Source organism: Coturnix japonica, chromosome 4 (genome assembly GCF_054131305.1).
Source record: "Coturnix japonica strain WE chromosome 4, WE-NBRP24, whole genome shotgun sequence".
NCBI classification, from domain to species: Eukaryota; Metazoa; Chordata; class Aves; order Galliformes; family Phasianidae; genus Coturnix; species Coturnix japonica.
This window is the reverse complement of record NC_140666.1, coordinates 89800710-89815479: the sequence shown is the minus strand read 5'-3', so window position 1 is coordinate 89815479 and position 14770 is coordinate 89800710. Positions and strand designations below refer to the sequence as shown.

Genomic DNA, 14770 nt, shown 5'->3' with positions numbered 1-14770 from the left:
TTTGCCAGATGACTGCAACCTCAGCTTCATTCAAGCCAAGGGTGGGGGGGTTTGGCTTTCTGCTTTTGGCTGCAGGGTTGCTGCCATGCCCCTCCATCAGTGCACACCAGCAAGGTGCAAGCTCTGCTTCTTGCAGCAAGGCCTGGAAGCCAGCCCCAGAGCCGGGGCCTTTGATCTGTTGTTGGCCCTGCATTAGCCCTGACACGACGGGGCTTTATCTCTGGCAGCGCAGTGACAGGAGGCTGATGGCAAAGAAAATTTCAAACTGCAAAGCTGAGAAACATTAATAACTTTCAGGCTCCTGGTAAATCAACCCCGTGACCTTTTGCTCCTTATCCTGTTTTACCTGACAAATGGGCTAGATTACAAAGCAGGGATCAACAGGGGAAACAAAAGCAAGCCTTGCATTGCCTGCAGCGCTGGTGCACGGCTCAGGACTCTGCTATTGGGGTGCCCAAAGAGAGGGGTCAGACATTGCCATCCTCTGCCCAGCACACACCTGGGAACTTCTCAGTATGGTTAATGTCAGAACAGGCAAACCAAGTCCACCCTGGGCACCTGATGTTGAACAAAGCAAGACTGAATGGTCTCCCAAACCATCTCAGTCTTCCTGAGCAGCAAGTGGTGTGCATAGATCAGTATGAGTTGGGGGATGAGCTGCTGGGTAGGAGCTCTGCAGAGAAGAATCTTGTTGACTAACAGTAGACCAGCAGTTGACCAATGGTTGATCATGAGGCAGCAGGATGCTCTGATGGCCAAGACCTGTGGAACCCTAGAGTGTATGGCACGGAGTGTGGCCACCAGGGCAAGAGAGGTGCTCCTCCCCTCTGCTCTATCCTGGGGAGGATCATGAGGCTGGTAGAGCCTCATGGAAGATGAGGCTGGGCACTGTTTGGTGGTGCCCAGCACCAGGATAAGGGGCAACAGGCACAAACTGGAGCCCAGGGAGTTTCATCTGAACATGAGGAAGAACTGTTTTCTTGACTGCCCAGAGCAGTGGGTGAGTCTCCTCCAGAGATATTCAAACCCACCTGGATCCTCTCCTGTGCAACCTGCAGTTGGGAACTGCTTTGGATGATCTCCAGAGGTCCCTTTCAAACCCTACAATTCTATGGTGCAGCCTTCAGGAACCAGAACTGCACGGCAAGCCCTGAGATCCCCAGGAGAAGCAGGGAACGTTGCTCCCCGTGCTTGTCACAGCGCAGAGCTTCTCTCCTTTCCCAGCCAGCTGAAAGCCGTGTCTTGCTGCAGCTTTCCCAAGGAAGAGCCCAGCTGCACAACTCCCCATACACACAGCGTCTGCTCACCACGCTGAGCTCACTGGCAGCTTTCTCTAATATTCCCTGCTGTTGAAAAGTCAGCTTTTCTGAGCTGTGCTCCTGCTGACCCCTATCCCAGCAGGATCGTGATATGCTAAACTCAATGCCACCAGCCAAAGGTCTGCTGGTCTCTTCTGGGTCACTGCTATTGATCCCTGGGAGTTTCTTTTGCTCCTGCTCAGTGGGGATACACCTCCTGTGCCACGTTGATCATGGCCAGCCTATGTCACGTCTCACGTGCCTGGACTCCTCCTGGCAGGGCTGGGCTGTCAGCTCCAAGATGATGCATTTGGGTTTCAAAAGCATGGAGTGGAAAATGGGGGGTAAGAGAAACTGGCTGCTGAGCTTTTCCTTGTCTTTACATTATGGCAATGGCTCTCAAAGAAGGTTTTACTTCAAGAAAAGGGCTTGAGGGCTGGAGCACATCTCCTATGAAAAAAACTTGAGGGAACTGGGCTTGTTTAGCTTGGAGAAGAAAAGGCTGCAGGGAAACCTCACTGTGGCCTTCCAGTACTTGAAGGGAGCATATAAACAGGAGGGGGAATGGCTGTCTGTGAGGGTGGGCAACGATAGGACAAGGGTGGATGGTTTGAAACTGAGACAGGGAAGGTTTAGGTTGGATGTTAGGAGGAAGTTTTTCACCCACAGGGTGGTGACGCACTGGAACAGGTTGCCCAAGGAGGCTGTGGATGCCTCATCCCTGCAGGCATTCAAGGCCAGGCTGGATGTGGGTCTGGGCAGCCTGGGCTGCTGGTTGACAACCCTGCACACAGCAGGGGGTTGAAAACAGATGATCCTTGTGGTCCTTTTCAACCCAGGCCATTTTATCAGGCTTCCTGATATCATTCTGCTAGCTGGCCACATAAGCTAGTAAGTAAGGTTGAAATGATGGCTATGTGTTGGGCAAAGCAGCCAAGTGACCCCTGCAGTTGGGTGCCAACAGAGCACAAAGATCTGTGACGTTGTATTTGATGATCATGAAGGTCTTTTCCAACCAGAGTAATTCTATGACTGGATTGGAAAAAGTCTGATTCTGAGCAGGATGTGACCAGGAGCAGCAGTGCCACAGAGAAGCATCAACAAGGGCTCACCATGAGCGCTGGGTGCTCTCATCCCTCACCCAGCACCTTCAAGCTGAACCAACACAGCAGAATCTCACCCTCAAAAAAGGCTGATTCAGGTGTTCTAGGCTCTAATTTATTATTATTATTAATAATAATTTTATTACCTAAAGTATTCGCAGCGCTTTAAATAATTGTATCCAACGTGCTTTCAGGATCACTGCTTTGTTTGGGAACAAAACAACCCAAGTCCCAGTGGATCAGAACTGCCATCTCTCACTTCTACCCATTGTTTTCCAAAGATATTCCCTATCTTTAGAATGGGAAATTCCATTGGAATGGGTGGGAGCCTTCCAGTGAATGGATGCTCTTAAAGACATCTCTTCAATGAGCTCACTCACACGCTTGTTTTTTTTTATCCCAAAGGGAGAAATGCTGAATATATAAAGGAGGTTTTCTTTCTCCTAATCAAATTAATGGAGCCAAACCAAAAGAATTTGCAAGCCCTGGAAATGCACGGTAAGCTCTACGTTTTCTTCAAATACTTTAAAAGCAAAACAACTTTTCACAAGCAGATCAACATAAAGGAGTCCGCTCCCGTCCAACAAATACAAGGAGCTGGTTTAAAATAATAATTAGAAAAAATACAAGCTCCATTTTCTGCCACGGGCTCTGTTCTTCAGGAAAAGGCTGCAGAGCGTTTAAGCAAACTGTCTGGGTTAGTGACAGCTGATGTCCCATATCCCATAGCAGTAGTCATGACCTTCAGGCCCCCCGTGACTGACGGGCTGACCCCAATCACTCCAGGGTGCAAGGTAAATGACAACCAAAGAAGAACAAGAAAGAGAAGAGAAAGAAAACTTGCTGCCGGCTTTGTAGCCAAGCTTCCTAATAAAACCTAATTCAAGCTGTCAGGGTGAAATGAAGAAAGTGTCAACAGGGGTTTTCAGAGAAATATTCCAAATGTTTGGCTAGAATGTCCAAGAAGTTCAGCTCCCCTCCCCCAGCCCCAAAACACTCCTCAAAAAGGGCTGGAAAACCCAATGTTGAAAGGAATTTTAATAACTTGTCCGGGGGGACCCCGAGGAGGGGCCCCAGGGAACGCTTTTCTTCCATTCCCTGACAAACCCAATCATCTCTGTAATGGTGAAGAGCACAGAAGTTGTGAGGGAAGTGCCAGCCGTGGGGTTCGGTGAAACCAGCATCCGTGTGAAATAGGACCATCCCGCCGGCCTTAGAAACAGAGCCATTTAGTGGTGACCTGCAGGTTAAGAGCCTTGGGAGGCACCAAAGAGAACAACCTGCCACCAGTAAAAGGCTGAGGCTGAACTGGAGGAGGGGGAGCAACATCCTGTGCTTGCACACCACGTCCTGGGGAAGACGGAGGGAGAGTGGCTCTCAAAATTAACATCCCTCTCACAAAGGGAAAGAGCTGAAAGAACCCGGAGTGGGCATCTTAACACCTGGTGAGACCCCAACACACTGCTTGAGCTTCATATTAGCACAGGGACTGCCCATGACCAGGACACAGAGCTGCCCAAGGAGGTGGAACCCTGTGGACAGCCCTGTATTTCGCTGGTATGGCACTGATAATACTAGAAATGTGTAATGAGGGCCAGGTTGGATGGGGCCCTGGGCAGCCTGATCTAGTATTAAATGTGGAGGTTGGTGACCCTGCCTGCAGCCAGGGGGTTTGGAGCTTGATGAACCTTGAGGTTTCTTCCAACCCAAGCCATTCTATGATTCTATGAGGTACTTCTGCCCTCCTGATGCTTCTACCAAGATAAAAGCATCATCAAGCAAGGTACAAAAAGAAAGCAATTCCTGGCTTAACTGAGTTTTCTTCCACTTCAGCACACATGCAAGCCCAGTATCTAGGAGCAGCAGGATGGAAGAAGGATGGTAAACATAAAACATAGAATATTTTTGAGGGTTTAATATATACATACAAATATATCTGACCCACCCTTCCTGGAAAGATTGGATCCAACCATCTACCACAACTCAGAAATGTCTCAAAGGGATTGGTCCTCTCCCCTTTTACACACCTAGCACATCACTGGGCTCTTTTTCTCCACATAAGAATGATTTATGGAAGACTTGGCCAGCCAATGCTCCAAGGGACCCACCAGCCACCTCCATCCTGGACAGTGCACACCAAGGCAGTTGAGTAGCATGGAAGGTTAAGAACTCATATTTTAATCACATCAAGATATTTCAGTGCCAACAAAGCTTCTTTGTTTGAAGGTTGGACTCATTGATTTCTAGAGGTCCCTTCCAACCCCTCATGACCAGGTACACAATCACCCCCTACCTCAAATGAAGGTCTTCTGAAAACTTCAGACAGGCGTAGATGAATTCCTTAATCTGATTGTAAACTTTAGGCACGAACTCAGAAAAGGGGAACTTCTTTGGAAACGGTTGCTGTGAAGGACAGGAGAGAACTGAAGTCAATGAACAGATCCATAATAGAGAGAACTGCTCTCACAGCCAGCCCAGAGTGACGATTGCTTTCCAGTAACACTTTCCAAGCAGCCAAATTAATTCTAATATTATCTGATTCCAGCAATGAAACAACAAGCCAGCATTTATTGTATGTTATATAAACATTTCAGCCAAGTGAAAGACCAGATAATCACTTACAAACGGCACATGGGTGCTGTTTTCAGACTCATGGAGTCTGAGATGGGCTGGAAGGAGACTTGTAGCTAGAAGAGAACAGGCAGCATAAAGCAATTCTTATTCCCTCTTTCCCATCTCCCTTATTCATATGAACAAACCCTATCAGAGGACTCTTTGCTTTTACTTCCCACCACACACAGGCATTTTGCTTGCTCACCTCCCCAGTTACCGCACAAGGTGAGCACTTGCTTACAACACAAAAGCCAAGAGGAAACAGATGTTCTCATCCCCCTCAGCCTGAATTTTCACTCGCTCGCTCTCACCCACAGCACAGACATGGCTGGGAGGTGCAGAGCAGAGCAGTAAAACCTGGACCCCGTGATTCAGTCCTAGGGAAGGACACAGGCTTTCTGAAATCTAAACACTTGACTTGGACCAAAAACCCTCCCAGCCATAATTAAGTTTGCCAGGCTTGGAGCTCGCTGGCTGCCAGATGTGGAGCACAAGGCCAAGCATGCTTTTAAGGGACACTGCCTAGGTCAAATCTGGCTACACTGTTAGGTTCTGCATGCACGCACTTTTATAAAAGCCAAGATATACCACTTTCTGTTTTTTGTTGGTTTTATGTCTTTTTTGTAAGTTAGCATTAGATTAAAACAAGTTAAAGTCAACAACGGTTCATTCAACGTGAATGAAACACCAAAGGAAGGTGATATTTTCATCTCTCTCCCAACTACTGCAAGCGACGCTGAACTGCAATAGCACACTGTGCTCTGAAAGCAAAATGGATGAGGTATTCCTCACCCATGCCAGGAGAAATGCAACACATGGAAAATCTATTTGTCCTTTTCTCCTTTTGTTTTGTGTTGTTGGGACCTTCTCATTTGTACTTCTCAATGCCAGTAACAGAGGTGTGGGCTTTCAGTGCCCTGGGAGACACGCTGTGACGGTTGCTTCATTTCACATTACCTTTTCAAGTTCTGCATCCTGGAATGGGAACTGTCCAACTATTTTCTTATAAATCTCTTCATTTGTCACTGGGATGGGACTGTAGTTATCTGAATCAAGTATATTTCTAGAAAAGAAGAAAGCAAGAAAGCTACAGCTGGGGGGGGGCTGCAAGGTCAGTTCCATGCTGTGATTCTATGCTTTCAGGGGGAAGTTCTTTACTATGAGAGTGGTGAGGTGCTAGAAGAGCTGCCCAGAGAGGCTGTGGATGCCCCATCCATCCCTGGAGGTGTTCAAGGCCAGGCTGGATGGGGCCCTGGGCAGCCTGGGCTGGTATTAAATGTGGAGGTTGGTGGCCCTGCTTGCAGTGGGGAGGTTGAAACTTGATGATCCTTGAGGACCCTTCCAACCCCAGCCACTCTATGATTCTATGATTCCAGCAAGACTATTATTTCTTGGCTAAAAGTACTTTGTAAGGCGTGCCTCATGAGTTTACTTAAAGAGCTTCTTACCTGAAAACTCCCGACCATTTCTTCAGCAGCGTTTCACTGTATTGGTCTTGGATCTCCAATAGCATGTCAAAGAGTTGGTTCACTGGGAAGCCATATCCCTGCCACAAGTGGAGAAACAGAGCAACTATGTCAGCTAACGAGGCATCACTGAGCAGCATTTGCTGGGTTTAGGGAGCTTGCATGCAAGCCCTCCCTGCAAATGTGCCTGGCAGCCGACAGACAACAGTCACCTACCTGGAGTGTATCTGCAAAGAGGACGATGAGGTTCTTCAAGTCTAACACCAGGCTTGGGTCCGAGCAATATGACTGCAAAAAAAAGGAGCATTAAAACACATTTTAAACCACAGCACGCGGGAAAATATTGCCCTCAGCCCTCCTGCCTTATCACTCCAGTGATAATACATAGGCATGCCATGCAGCCCGAGGATCAGTGATATTTACTGCACAGCCCGTGCCTTAAGGGCTTGCAGGGCACGGGAAGGCACGCTGATAAGGGTATCTCTCCTGGTAGTGCACAGCTCATGGGGCTCTCTGTGATGAATAAGGATTTCAGTTGCTCTCCAGATACCTGAAGTGTTTCTAAGATTACCCAGGAGCTGCTGAGGAAGTGAGAGGAGATGAAGCAAATCAGTGCGCTGCCATGGTAAGGAGACAGCAGAGCCTCTCATGTAATATTTAGTGTGCTGTGCCTAATGGTAACGAAGCATTGCAGCGAGGCATCCCCGAGCCCTACGCCAAGGCTGCATTGCTATGTGCAAGGTTCAGGCTGAGGAAAAACACACTGCGTGTATTTTAGCAGCCTAATGGTCAGAGCTACAACAGATGTGTGTATTTACTGTGGGGTCAGGATGTTGCCTGAGGCTCTGAAGACACTCCTGCACCCCACAACAGCCCTGAGCATCACCTCAGGGACACCCAGCATCACCCACACCAGTCGCACCCTATCTGCACACCAGCAGCAAACCTCAGCCCTGCTGAAATATGTAATGTTTCAGACAGGCTCTTACCAAATATAGAATCATATGCTGGAAAAAAAAAGAGACTGAGATTTAAAGCTCACTGGAAACTCAAGGGGGAATGGCTCCATTAATCAATGAGAAAGACTGGAAGAGACGTGTTTTCCATTTCACTCTCCAAAAAAGAAAGTCAGAAAGAAAGATAATGCCCTGAAGCTATCAGGAATGATAAAAGATGTCCCAGTTTACAGCAAGGAAGAAAATCCAGGCATTACATTTGGCTGAATGGGAAGAACTGGAACAGCCTCAACCTGTGCAGAAACCTTCCAACAAGCATTAATAGCATTAAGAAATGGTGGCAAATTTAGTGATTACTATAAAATAAACTCCTGACAGCCACTTCTTACACTGGGTTGGAAGCTACAACTGATGGTCATGGTGGTAAAGGTGAAAAGCAGAGTGTGTGGACCCATCTGTCCATGAGGGCCAGCATGCTAGCTAGAAACTCCACTCATAAAGAAAAGAATCATAGAATGGCTTGGGTCGGAAGGGACTTCAAGGACCATCCACTCCAACCCCCTGCTGCAGGCAGGGCCACCAACTTCCATATCTAATATCAGCCTAAGCTGCCCAGGGCCCCATCCAACCTGGCCTTGAACACCTCCAGGGACAAGAAGTGAAGCTTTATAACATAAGGAGGTGAACAACTCTCTGCATGGTCCCTTTATGGGGCACAGAAGGAGCATCACACAGCTCAGGTGCCACACACAGTGATAGATACACACCCACTACAACCACCCCATAGCATCCTCCTGCTGCTGGATGGTGCTTCCTCCAGGAGCTGCAGTGGGATTCCAGCGATCCAGCCCCAATCATTTGAAAAGGGACTTGGGGAAAGTCACTCAAGAGTCTTCTTTTATGGTCAAATGCAGTTTATTTCATCCCATAAACTCACAGGGCGGCTCTTCAGCAAGCTATGAAACATCAAGACAAGTCAAGCTATCCCAGCTGAAGCAGTGCAATATTATACTAGGTCGTGCATTTTTTCCCCAGCTTTCCAGGACAACCTGACTCCCTCTGCTGGTGCTTTTCAAAAGTGATGAGGCAAGCAATGGAAAACACTGAAGTGCTATTTTCTCCTTTGCAGCTTCCCCAGGTATTGCAAGTTTGGTGCAGGGAAATGGAGTGCAATGTGAACTAAACAAGCCATAGAGTTCTTCTGGAGGAACAGCAGTGTGTTCCCTCTGTTGTTTAAAACACAGTGAAGTCAAAACAGAGCAGTTCTGTGAAAGTCAGAGTTTCCAGCACGTCAAACCCAACTCAAGCAACAGCTGAGCAATCTGGGGCTTTTACTTACTGAATGTGTCCTTAGTGCTGCAATGGTTTTTGATAACGCCATCTCCCACAGCTCATCAATATAGGCTCTATTTACCAAGCCCTGCGTTGTATGCAAGATGTGATCTTCGACTACAAAAAACCTGATGGGGAGGAGAAAATGGCACTGTTATCAGAAGTCACAGGTCTCGAGGCAACAAATGAGATCTGAAAACACTGCATGCAAGGGACATGCATTGCATGTGCACAGATCTCCAGAGCAAGCCCACATCTGCAGCATCTATCCCAATTATTGCTAAGGATAGATAGGATAGATATCTTCTTCATCTATTTTTTTAATGTGTTGTAATGTATTTTTTAATGTATAGTATTTCCTACGATGTCACACTGTAATATAGCAGCTAGCCAAAAGCCAGCTGTTCCCACCTCATTGCACACATAAAGGCAGAGCTTTCCCACTCCGTTATTTGAATGAGAACTGCTGATTGAACTCTGCCCCAGCCAGCAGCAATCGCCTTACAATGGGTTAACTGCAGGGAGAACACTTTAACTGCAGGGAAAACACTCTGGTGCTCTCTACCCCACGCTCTCAGCACCATTTAGAGGCAATCAGTTCACTCCAGTCCCCATTTATCAAACGCACTGGTCCAAAAGCAGCAGCACGATTCAGGGAGCGAGTGTCCCAAAACACCATTTTAAACAGCAACAAGCAAAACCTCTGTTATATTTTGTAGGGAAAATCCAGCCCGGGAGCCTGAAGCTGTGTTAGGTCAGCAGCACACACTGCACTCACCTCCTTCAGCAAGAAAATAATCAAATTAATTGTCCAATATTAAAGAATCATTAAGGCAGAGGGCCTATTCGCCTCATTAGCAGGGCAGGTAGGTGATGCTCCCAGAGCTGGCAGGTTCTTATGGCTGCACACAGCAAAGTTCACCAAGTTTTCTCCTGGTTTGTCTCCTTGTGAAGGACAGACGCAAAAAAAGAGCAACATTCCCTCCTCTCTCTTCCCTTCTGGGCTCTTCACAAACACAACACGCACACATTTAGAGCCCGTATAAAAAGAACACCTACCCTACAATTTGATTGAAGTACTTCCTGTAGCCATCCAAAGTTTCATGCTACAATAAAGGAGAAGTGAGCAGAGGTTGAAATAAAGGAGAGCAAAATGGGGAAGAAAGAAGAGAGCATCCACAAGGCTGGGCTGCTCCATCAGGAGGGACCCCAAGCACCAACCAGGGCACGGCCATACCATGTTGGAAGGAGGCTGCAGCACCAGCCGGGCTTGTTTTCTTCTCTGTTTCCTGTAGTAGTTCTCAAAGGTTTCTCGGGCACCCTGAAAAGCAGAAAGGATGAAGTCAAATAAGCAGCCTTTGAGTTAATCATTTAACTGCACATACAAATTGCATCAATGGCACAAAGCAGGCTTTCCTCCAGCATTCAAGGCCAGGCTGGATGTGGCTCTGGGCAGCCTGGGCTGGTAGTTGGAGACCCTGCACATAGCAGGGGGTTGAAACCAGATGATCATTGTGGTCCTTTTCAACCCAGGCCATCCTGTGATTCTATGATTCTATGATAGCTGCAAAACTCAATCCAAGTACCTAACAAAGACTAATTTTACCCCGAAAACTAAGTGGAACAAACCCAAATACAGGTGCAAGTGTACCTGAGTTGGACTATTTGATGAACATCAAGAGGGGACCAGCAATGCCAGAAGGAGCAGCAGAAATTCCTGCACTGATTCTCAGTGATGCAAAGAAACAAACATTCATAGAGTTTAAGGAATAGATGCTGTGGTGGGCAATACCTATTCTATTAGGCAGGCCAGCTCAGTAGGATGAAATAAATGAGTTTTTGAGCTCATTCTCTCCTTTCACTGCCATGCCTTACCCACAACGGGGTCTGAGCCTCCAGATGAGAGCCATATCCCAATACGCTCCCATAACCCAAGCACATGGGTTTCCCCTCCACGAGCATCACCCACCCACGCCAAGCACGGCCCAGGGGTCAAGGTGCTGGTGGTTGAGGCCGTGCCTTTGTAGGGGTTTGGTTTTACCAAAAGCTACATCTGAGCACCCCACCCAGGCAGGGCAATGAAGCCACGTGGATCCTCAGCTGCCATCTACCTGCTGAGCCCTCCAGGTCCCCCGGGCTATGTAAAACCTCACTGGTTTCTCCCTGTCTGTTTCTCTCTCCCCCGCACCCGTCCTGTTTTATGTCTGAAATTGGATTATAAACATTACAGAGAAGGGACAAGGCCTTGCTTTGAACTGGTAGGAGACAAAATCTCATTTGGAATTCGCAAAATAAACAAGACGCAACAACAAATATCACCTGCCTGAGAAAGGCACCAGACCCCAACCTCTTCTACTAAAGACTAAAGAACACCTGATGTTAATTTAATGATGCTGCAGTTACACAACCAGCCTGCCTCAAGAAGTCCTCACCTAAAGGGCACTTGGGCAATTTTTGTTCCTTTCTTCTGTATGTCTTGTCTTCATTATTTCTCCCACGGGAGTTGGACTCGCTGATCCTTATGGGTCCCTTCCATCTCGGGATATTCTGATCCTATATCAGAGCTCAAGCCCCTACGCTGTGCTGCTGCTCTCAGTTTGGCAGCGCAATAGGAGAACCAGACTGTTCCATATTCCACCACTGCTGGGATCTCATTCCTCAAAACCTACACAAGCGCAAGAAGAGCCCAATTATCTCCCAGCAGCATCGCTGGGATTTGGAGTGAAGCCACTCGCTAACTCAGCACAGCCTGCTACCAACGAGTGATGCAAACTCCTAATTGAAGGCTTTCCCCCCCTTGCCTCATCCCTATTAAATTGCTGTTGGGCCCCACTGAAGGCAGGAGCCCCAAAGGACCAACCCCATAGAGCAGCTTTATGCAGCATCCCATGGAAGTCAGCAGGTAATTAATTCCCCATTAGTGAATGCACAGAAGCTGCCGTCTCCCCAGGCCACACGGTACCTCGGGGACCTCATGGAAGTCTTGAAAGCAGCTCATCTCCCAAAGGCCGGTCTGAAACCAATCATCTATTTTAAGACCAGATTGTGAACACTGCTAGGACTGCATCACAGCAATCTGTGCCAGCTGAAATGGCCTTCCCTCCAACCGAGCTTTCTGATGGCACCACCTCCCTGCTCCCCTCACCCCCCTGACATCCTTCTTCATGACTGAAAAGACAAGAGGTCCCATCACCCAGCTCCCTCTTGGGGTCTCCCCTCCCATTGCCCTCTGTCCCATCCTCTACCTGCCCACCTCATTGCAGAGCTCTTCCATATGGAGATTCTCCATGCAGCTGCCACTGGGCTGTGGGGACAACATGTGTCCCACTGGCCCTAAGCTGAAACCACCGACCCCATCACTCAGCTCCATTGAGGATATACAACCAGACTATGTGAAAATTGACTGTATTCCTGCTTTTCTGATGGCTTGAGGAGTCATAGGACCATAAAGGTTGGAAAAGACCGCTAAGATCATCAAGTCCAACTGCTGACCCATCAGCACCATGCTGACTAATCATAGAATCACAGAAACGCAGAATGGATTGGGTTGAAAGGGACCTCAAGGATCATGAAGCTCCAACCCACCCACCACATGCATGGCCGCCAACCTCCACATTTAATACTAGACCAGGTTGCCCAGGGCTCCATCCAACGTGGCCTTGAGCACCTCCAGACTAATCCTATGAAGCACATGAACCAATTTCAACATAATATTCTCTGATCATTAAGCTAAATTGGGTTGCACTTTAACTGGAAGAACTTTCCCTTTTCTTCCAGCAAGAGGGACCTGAGCGGGGCTGGAGATAAGGCCTTGCTATAAACCTGCCCCATAGCTCAGACGGAGGGCCTGGATGTTCAGGATGTTCAGGTCCTCCTGGTTCCAATCCAGCACATGGCTTTAACTTCAGTGGAAGAGAAGGAACAGCAAAGACATTTGAAAGCGTTCCCAAAAAATATGTAGGCCATATTCACATTTTAACAGTTTTCCCTCAAATTTACAGCCCAGAGACCTGCCAATTTGACCAAAAACATCTCCACCCCCCCTTCTCCCCAATGCACTGTTCCCTGTATTTTCCTTCTTAAGCCTTTTTTGAATGGCCCAAGAATTAGAGGCTCTCTCAAGAGAGGCAATTCCAAAGAAAAACTTCTCCTCCCCAAACAAAGAAATCTCTCTCAGCACTATTCACATTTTTTCTGACGCGTTATTTCATCCTTTTCTCTTAAGTGCATTCCTCCATCGTCCCCCCAGACCGTCTCATCGCTCATGCATTATATTCTCTTAAGAACGAGAAGTCTTTCTTCCCCTTGGTGGCAGTTTTAGTTAGACCACCCAGCTTCCACCATCTGACCTACTTAGGACCATACAACTTATCACGTCTTCAGATAATATTATTTCTCTTCTCTGGGCACTATTTTTAATAACATTTTCCTCTGGGTGAGAAAAAAACAATAATAAAACAAAAGAAAGCAAAACCAAACAGAACCACACCAAAAAATACAGAAAAGACTACAAGATCCCATATTTTATATACTACTCATCTGGAAACTCAATGTACTATTCACACTTCTATCCATTCCAACCAATGCTTTGATATAAAAGCTCCTCAACAGAGTGACCCAAAAATACACCCACACAAGCTCAGAGCAGCGGAGCTGTGCTTATGTGCCCTATGCTGCTTTCCATGTCCCTTCAGTGGGAAGAATTTAACTTCTTCTCTTTCTATTCTCTTAAAAGTGGTTATTACCCTATAGAGACCAGTCGCAACTCTAACACCTTTTCTTCCTAAAGAAGGCACCTTGGGATGTGGTTAGGAGACACAGTGACTGGACTTGGTGATAACTTGGAGGTCTTCTCCAACCTCATGGATTCTATGACTCCATAAAATAACCTCAGTGCATAAGCAGATATCAAGCAGCACAAGGCCCGTGCAAAAGGCTATTTGCAAGGAGCAGTTCTCAGCCCCATTGAATTCCACATTCACTATGGACCTTCAAAAAGCAGCAAGACACTGCTAAGACTTATCATTAGAGAGAAGGAATCCCTTAAGGGTTTCTTGTAAGCTCAATCCAAAATGCAAAGTAACCAGGGAAGCACGCTGGGGAAAGGAGAAGGAGGTACTTCTCTTATTTATCCATTTACTTTTAATCACAACAGGTTTCCCTCAACTCTCGTTGTCTTAATTTAAACAAGTGGGAAGAGTTCAAAGCTCCACTTCCAAACTACACATTTATTCTAATCACTGGTCCAGGAAAAAAAAACCTCAATAATGCCCCATATTTTTAAAATTACCAGGCAGAACTTTCCTTCTCAAATTAGCTTCAGAGTTCACAGAGTTGGCAATGAGAGGCAGATAATTAAGATCGTAGATGAGCACCACATAAGGGAAAACAGAATATAATCACGAGAATGCAAAAACAACAGCTGAAAAACATACAAAGTTTCATAACTCAGGAGCAGCTGAGAGCTGAGAGCAAATTTAGCTGTGAATTACAAGGGAAAAGTGAGCTCTAAAGCTCGTCCTGTGATTGTCCTCAGCAAACACTTAAAATGATCACTAAAATGGAACTTCTTGGATTCAGAATGTATGGACAACGGTATTATGGGTCACTACTTTGGAGCAGAAACCTACCCCATGCACCTCATGTAATGGAAGCATACCAGCCATGCACAATTGAGCCTATTACCAGCAAAGCCCTTGCCACAACCATTAGTCCATTCCCCCAAAGAAACATCATTACCTCATAAGAAAGGTGGTGTGTGATAACAGACCAAACCTATCTGCTGAGTAGATGCCTCCCTTGATGAACCCAATCTGCCGTTAGCTCACTGTGTCTGTGCAGACACCAGCTAACCACACATGCAAACCAAGCAGAAATAGCCCCAGTTCACTTGTAACAGCCGAGATGAAGCACTGAAGAATGCTTCTGTAGACCCCTATCCATGAACCACATCACTCTTAACTGTGGTTAGCTGTGGTTGAAGCAAGCAGATCAGCAATGAC

At 47.0% G+C, this 14770-nt stretch overlaps 1 protein-coding gene across 14 annotated transcripts in view; it reads right to left on the bottom strand.

Moving 5' to 3' along the window:
- The window catches only part of EXOC6B (exocyst complex component 6B), a 222204-nt gene that overhangs the window by 93280 nt on the left and 114154 nt on the right, over positions 1 to 14770 (bottom strand). For 13 of the 14 annotated variants that reach the window (XM_085547581.1, XM_085547582.1, XM_032444054.2 and 10 more), the window contains 7 exons: positions 10006 to 10089; positions 9828 to 9874; positions 8776 to 8896; positions 6697 to 6768; positions 6463 to 6560; positions 5972 to 6077; positions 4695 to 4804 (listed from right to left, as the gene is read on the bottom strand). In XM_085547581.1, coding sequence (XP_085403707.1) covers positions 4695 to 4804; positions 5972 to 6077; positions 6463 to 6560; positions 6697 to 6768; positions 8776 to 8896; positions 9828 to 9874; positions 10006 to 10089 — 638 coding nt within the window. Of the gene's footprint in view, positions 1 to 4694; positions 4805 to 5971; positions 6078 to 6462; positions 6561 to 6696; positions 6769 to 8329; positions 8663 to 8775; positions 8897 to 9827; positions 9875 to 10005; positions 10090 to 14770 lie in introns of those variants that run through there. The other variant, XM_085547583.1, reaches the window with a different exon arrangement.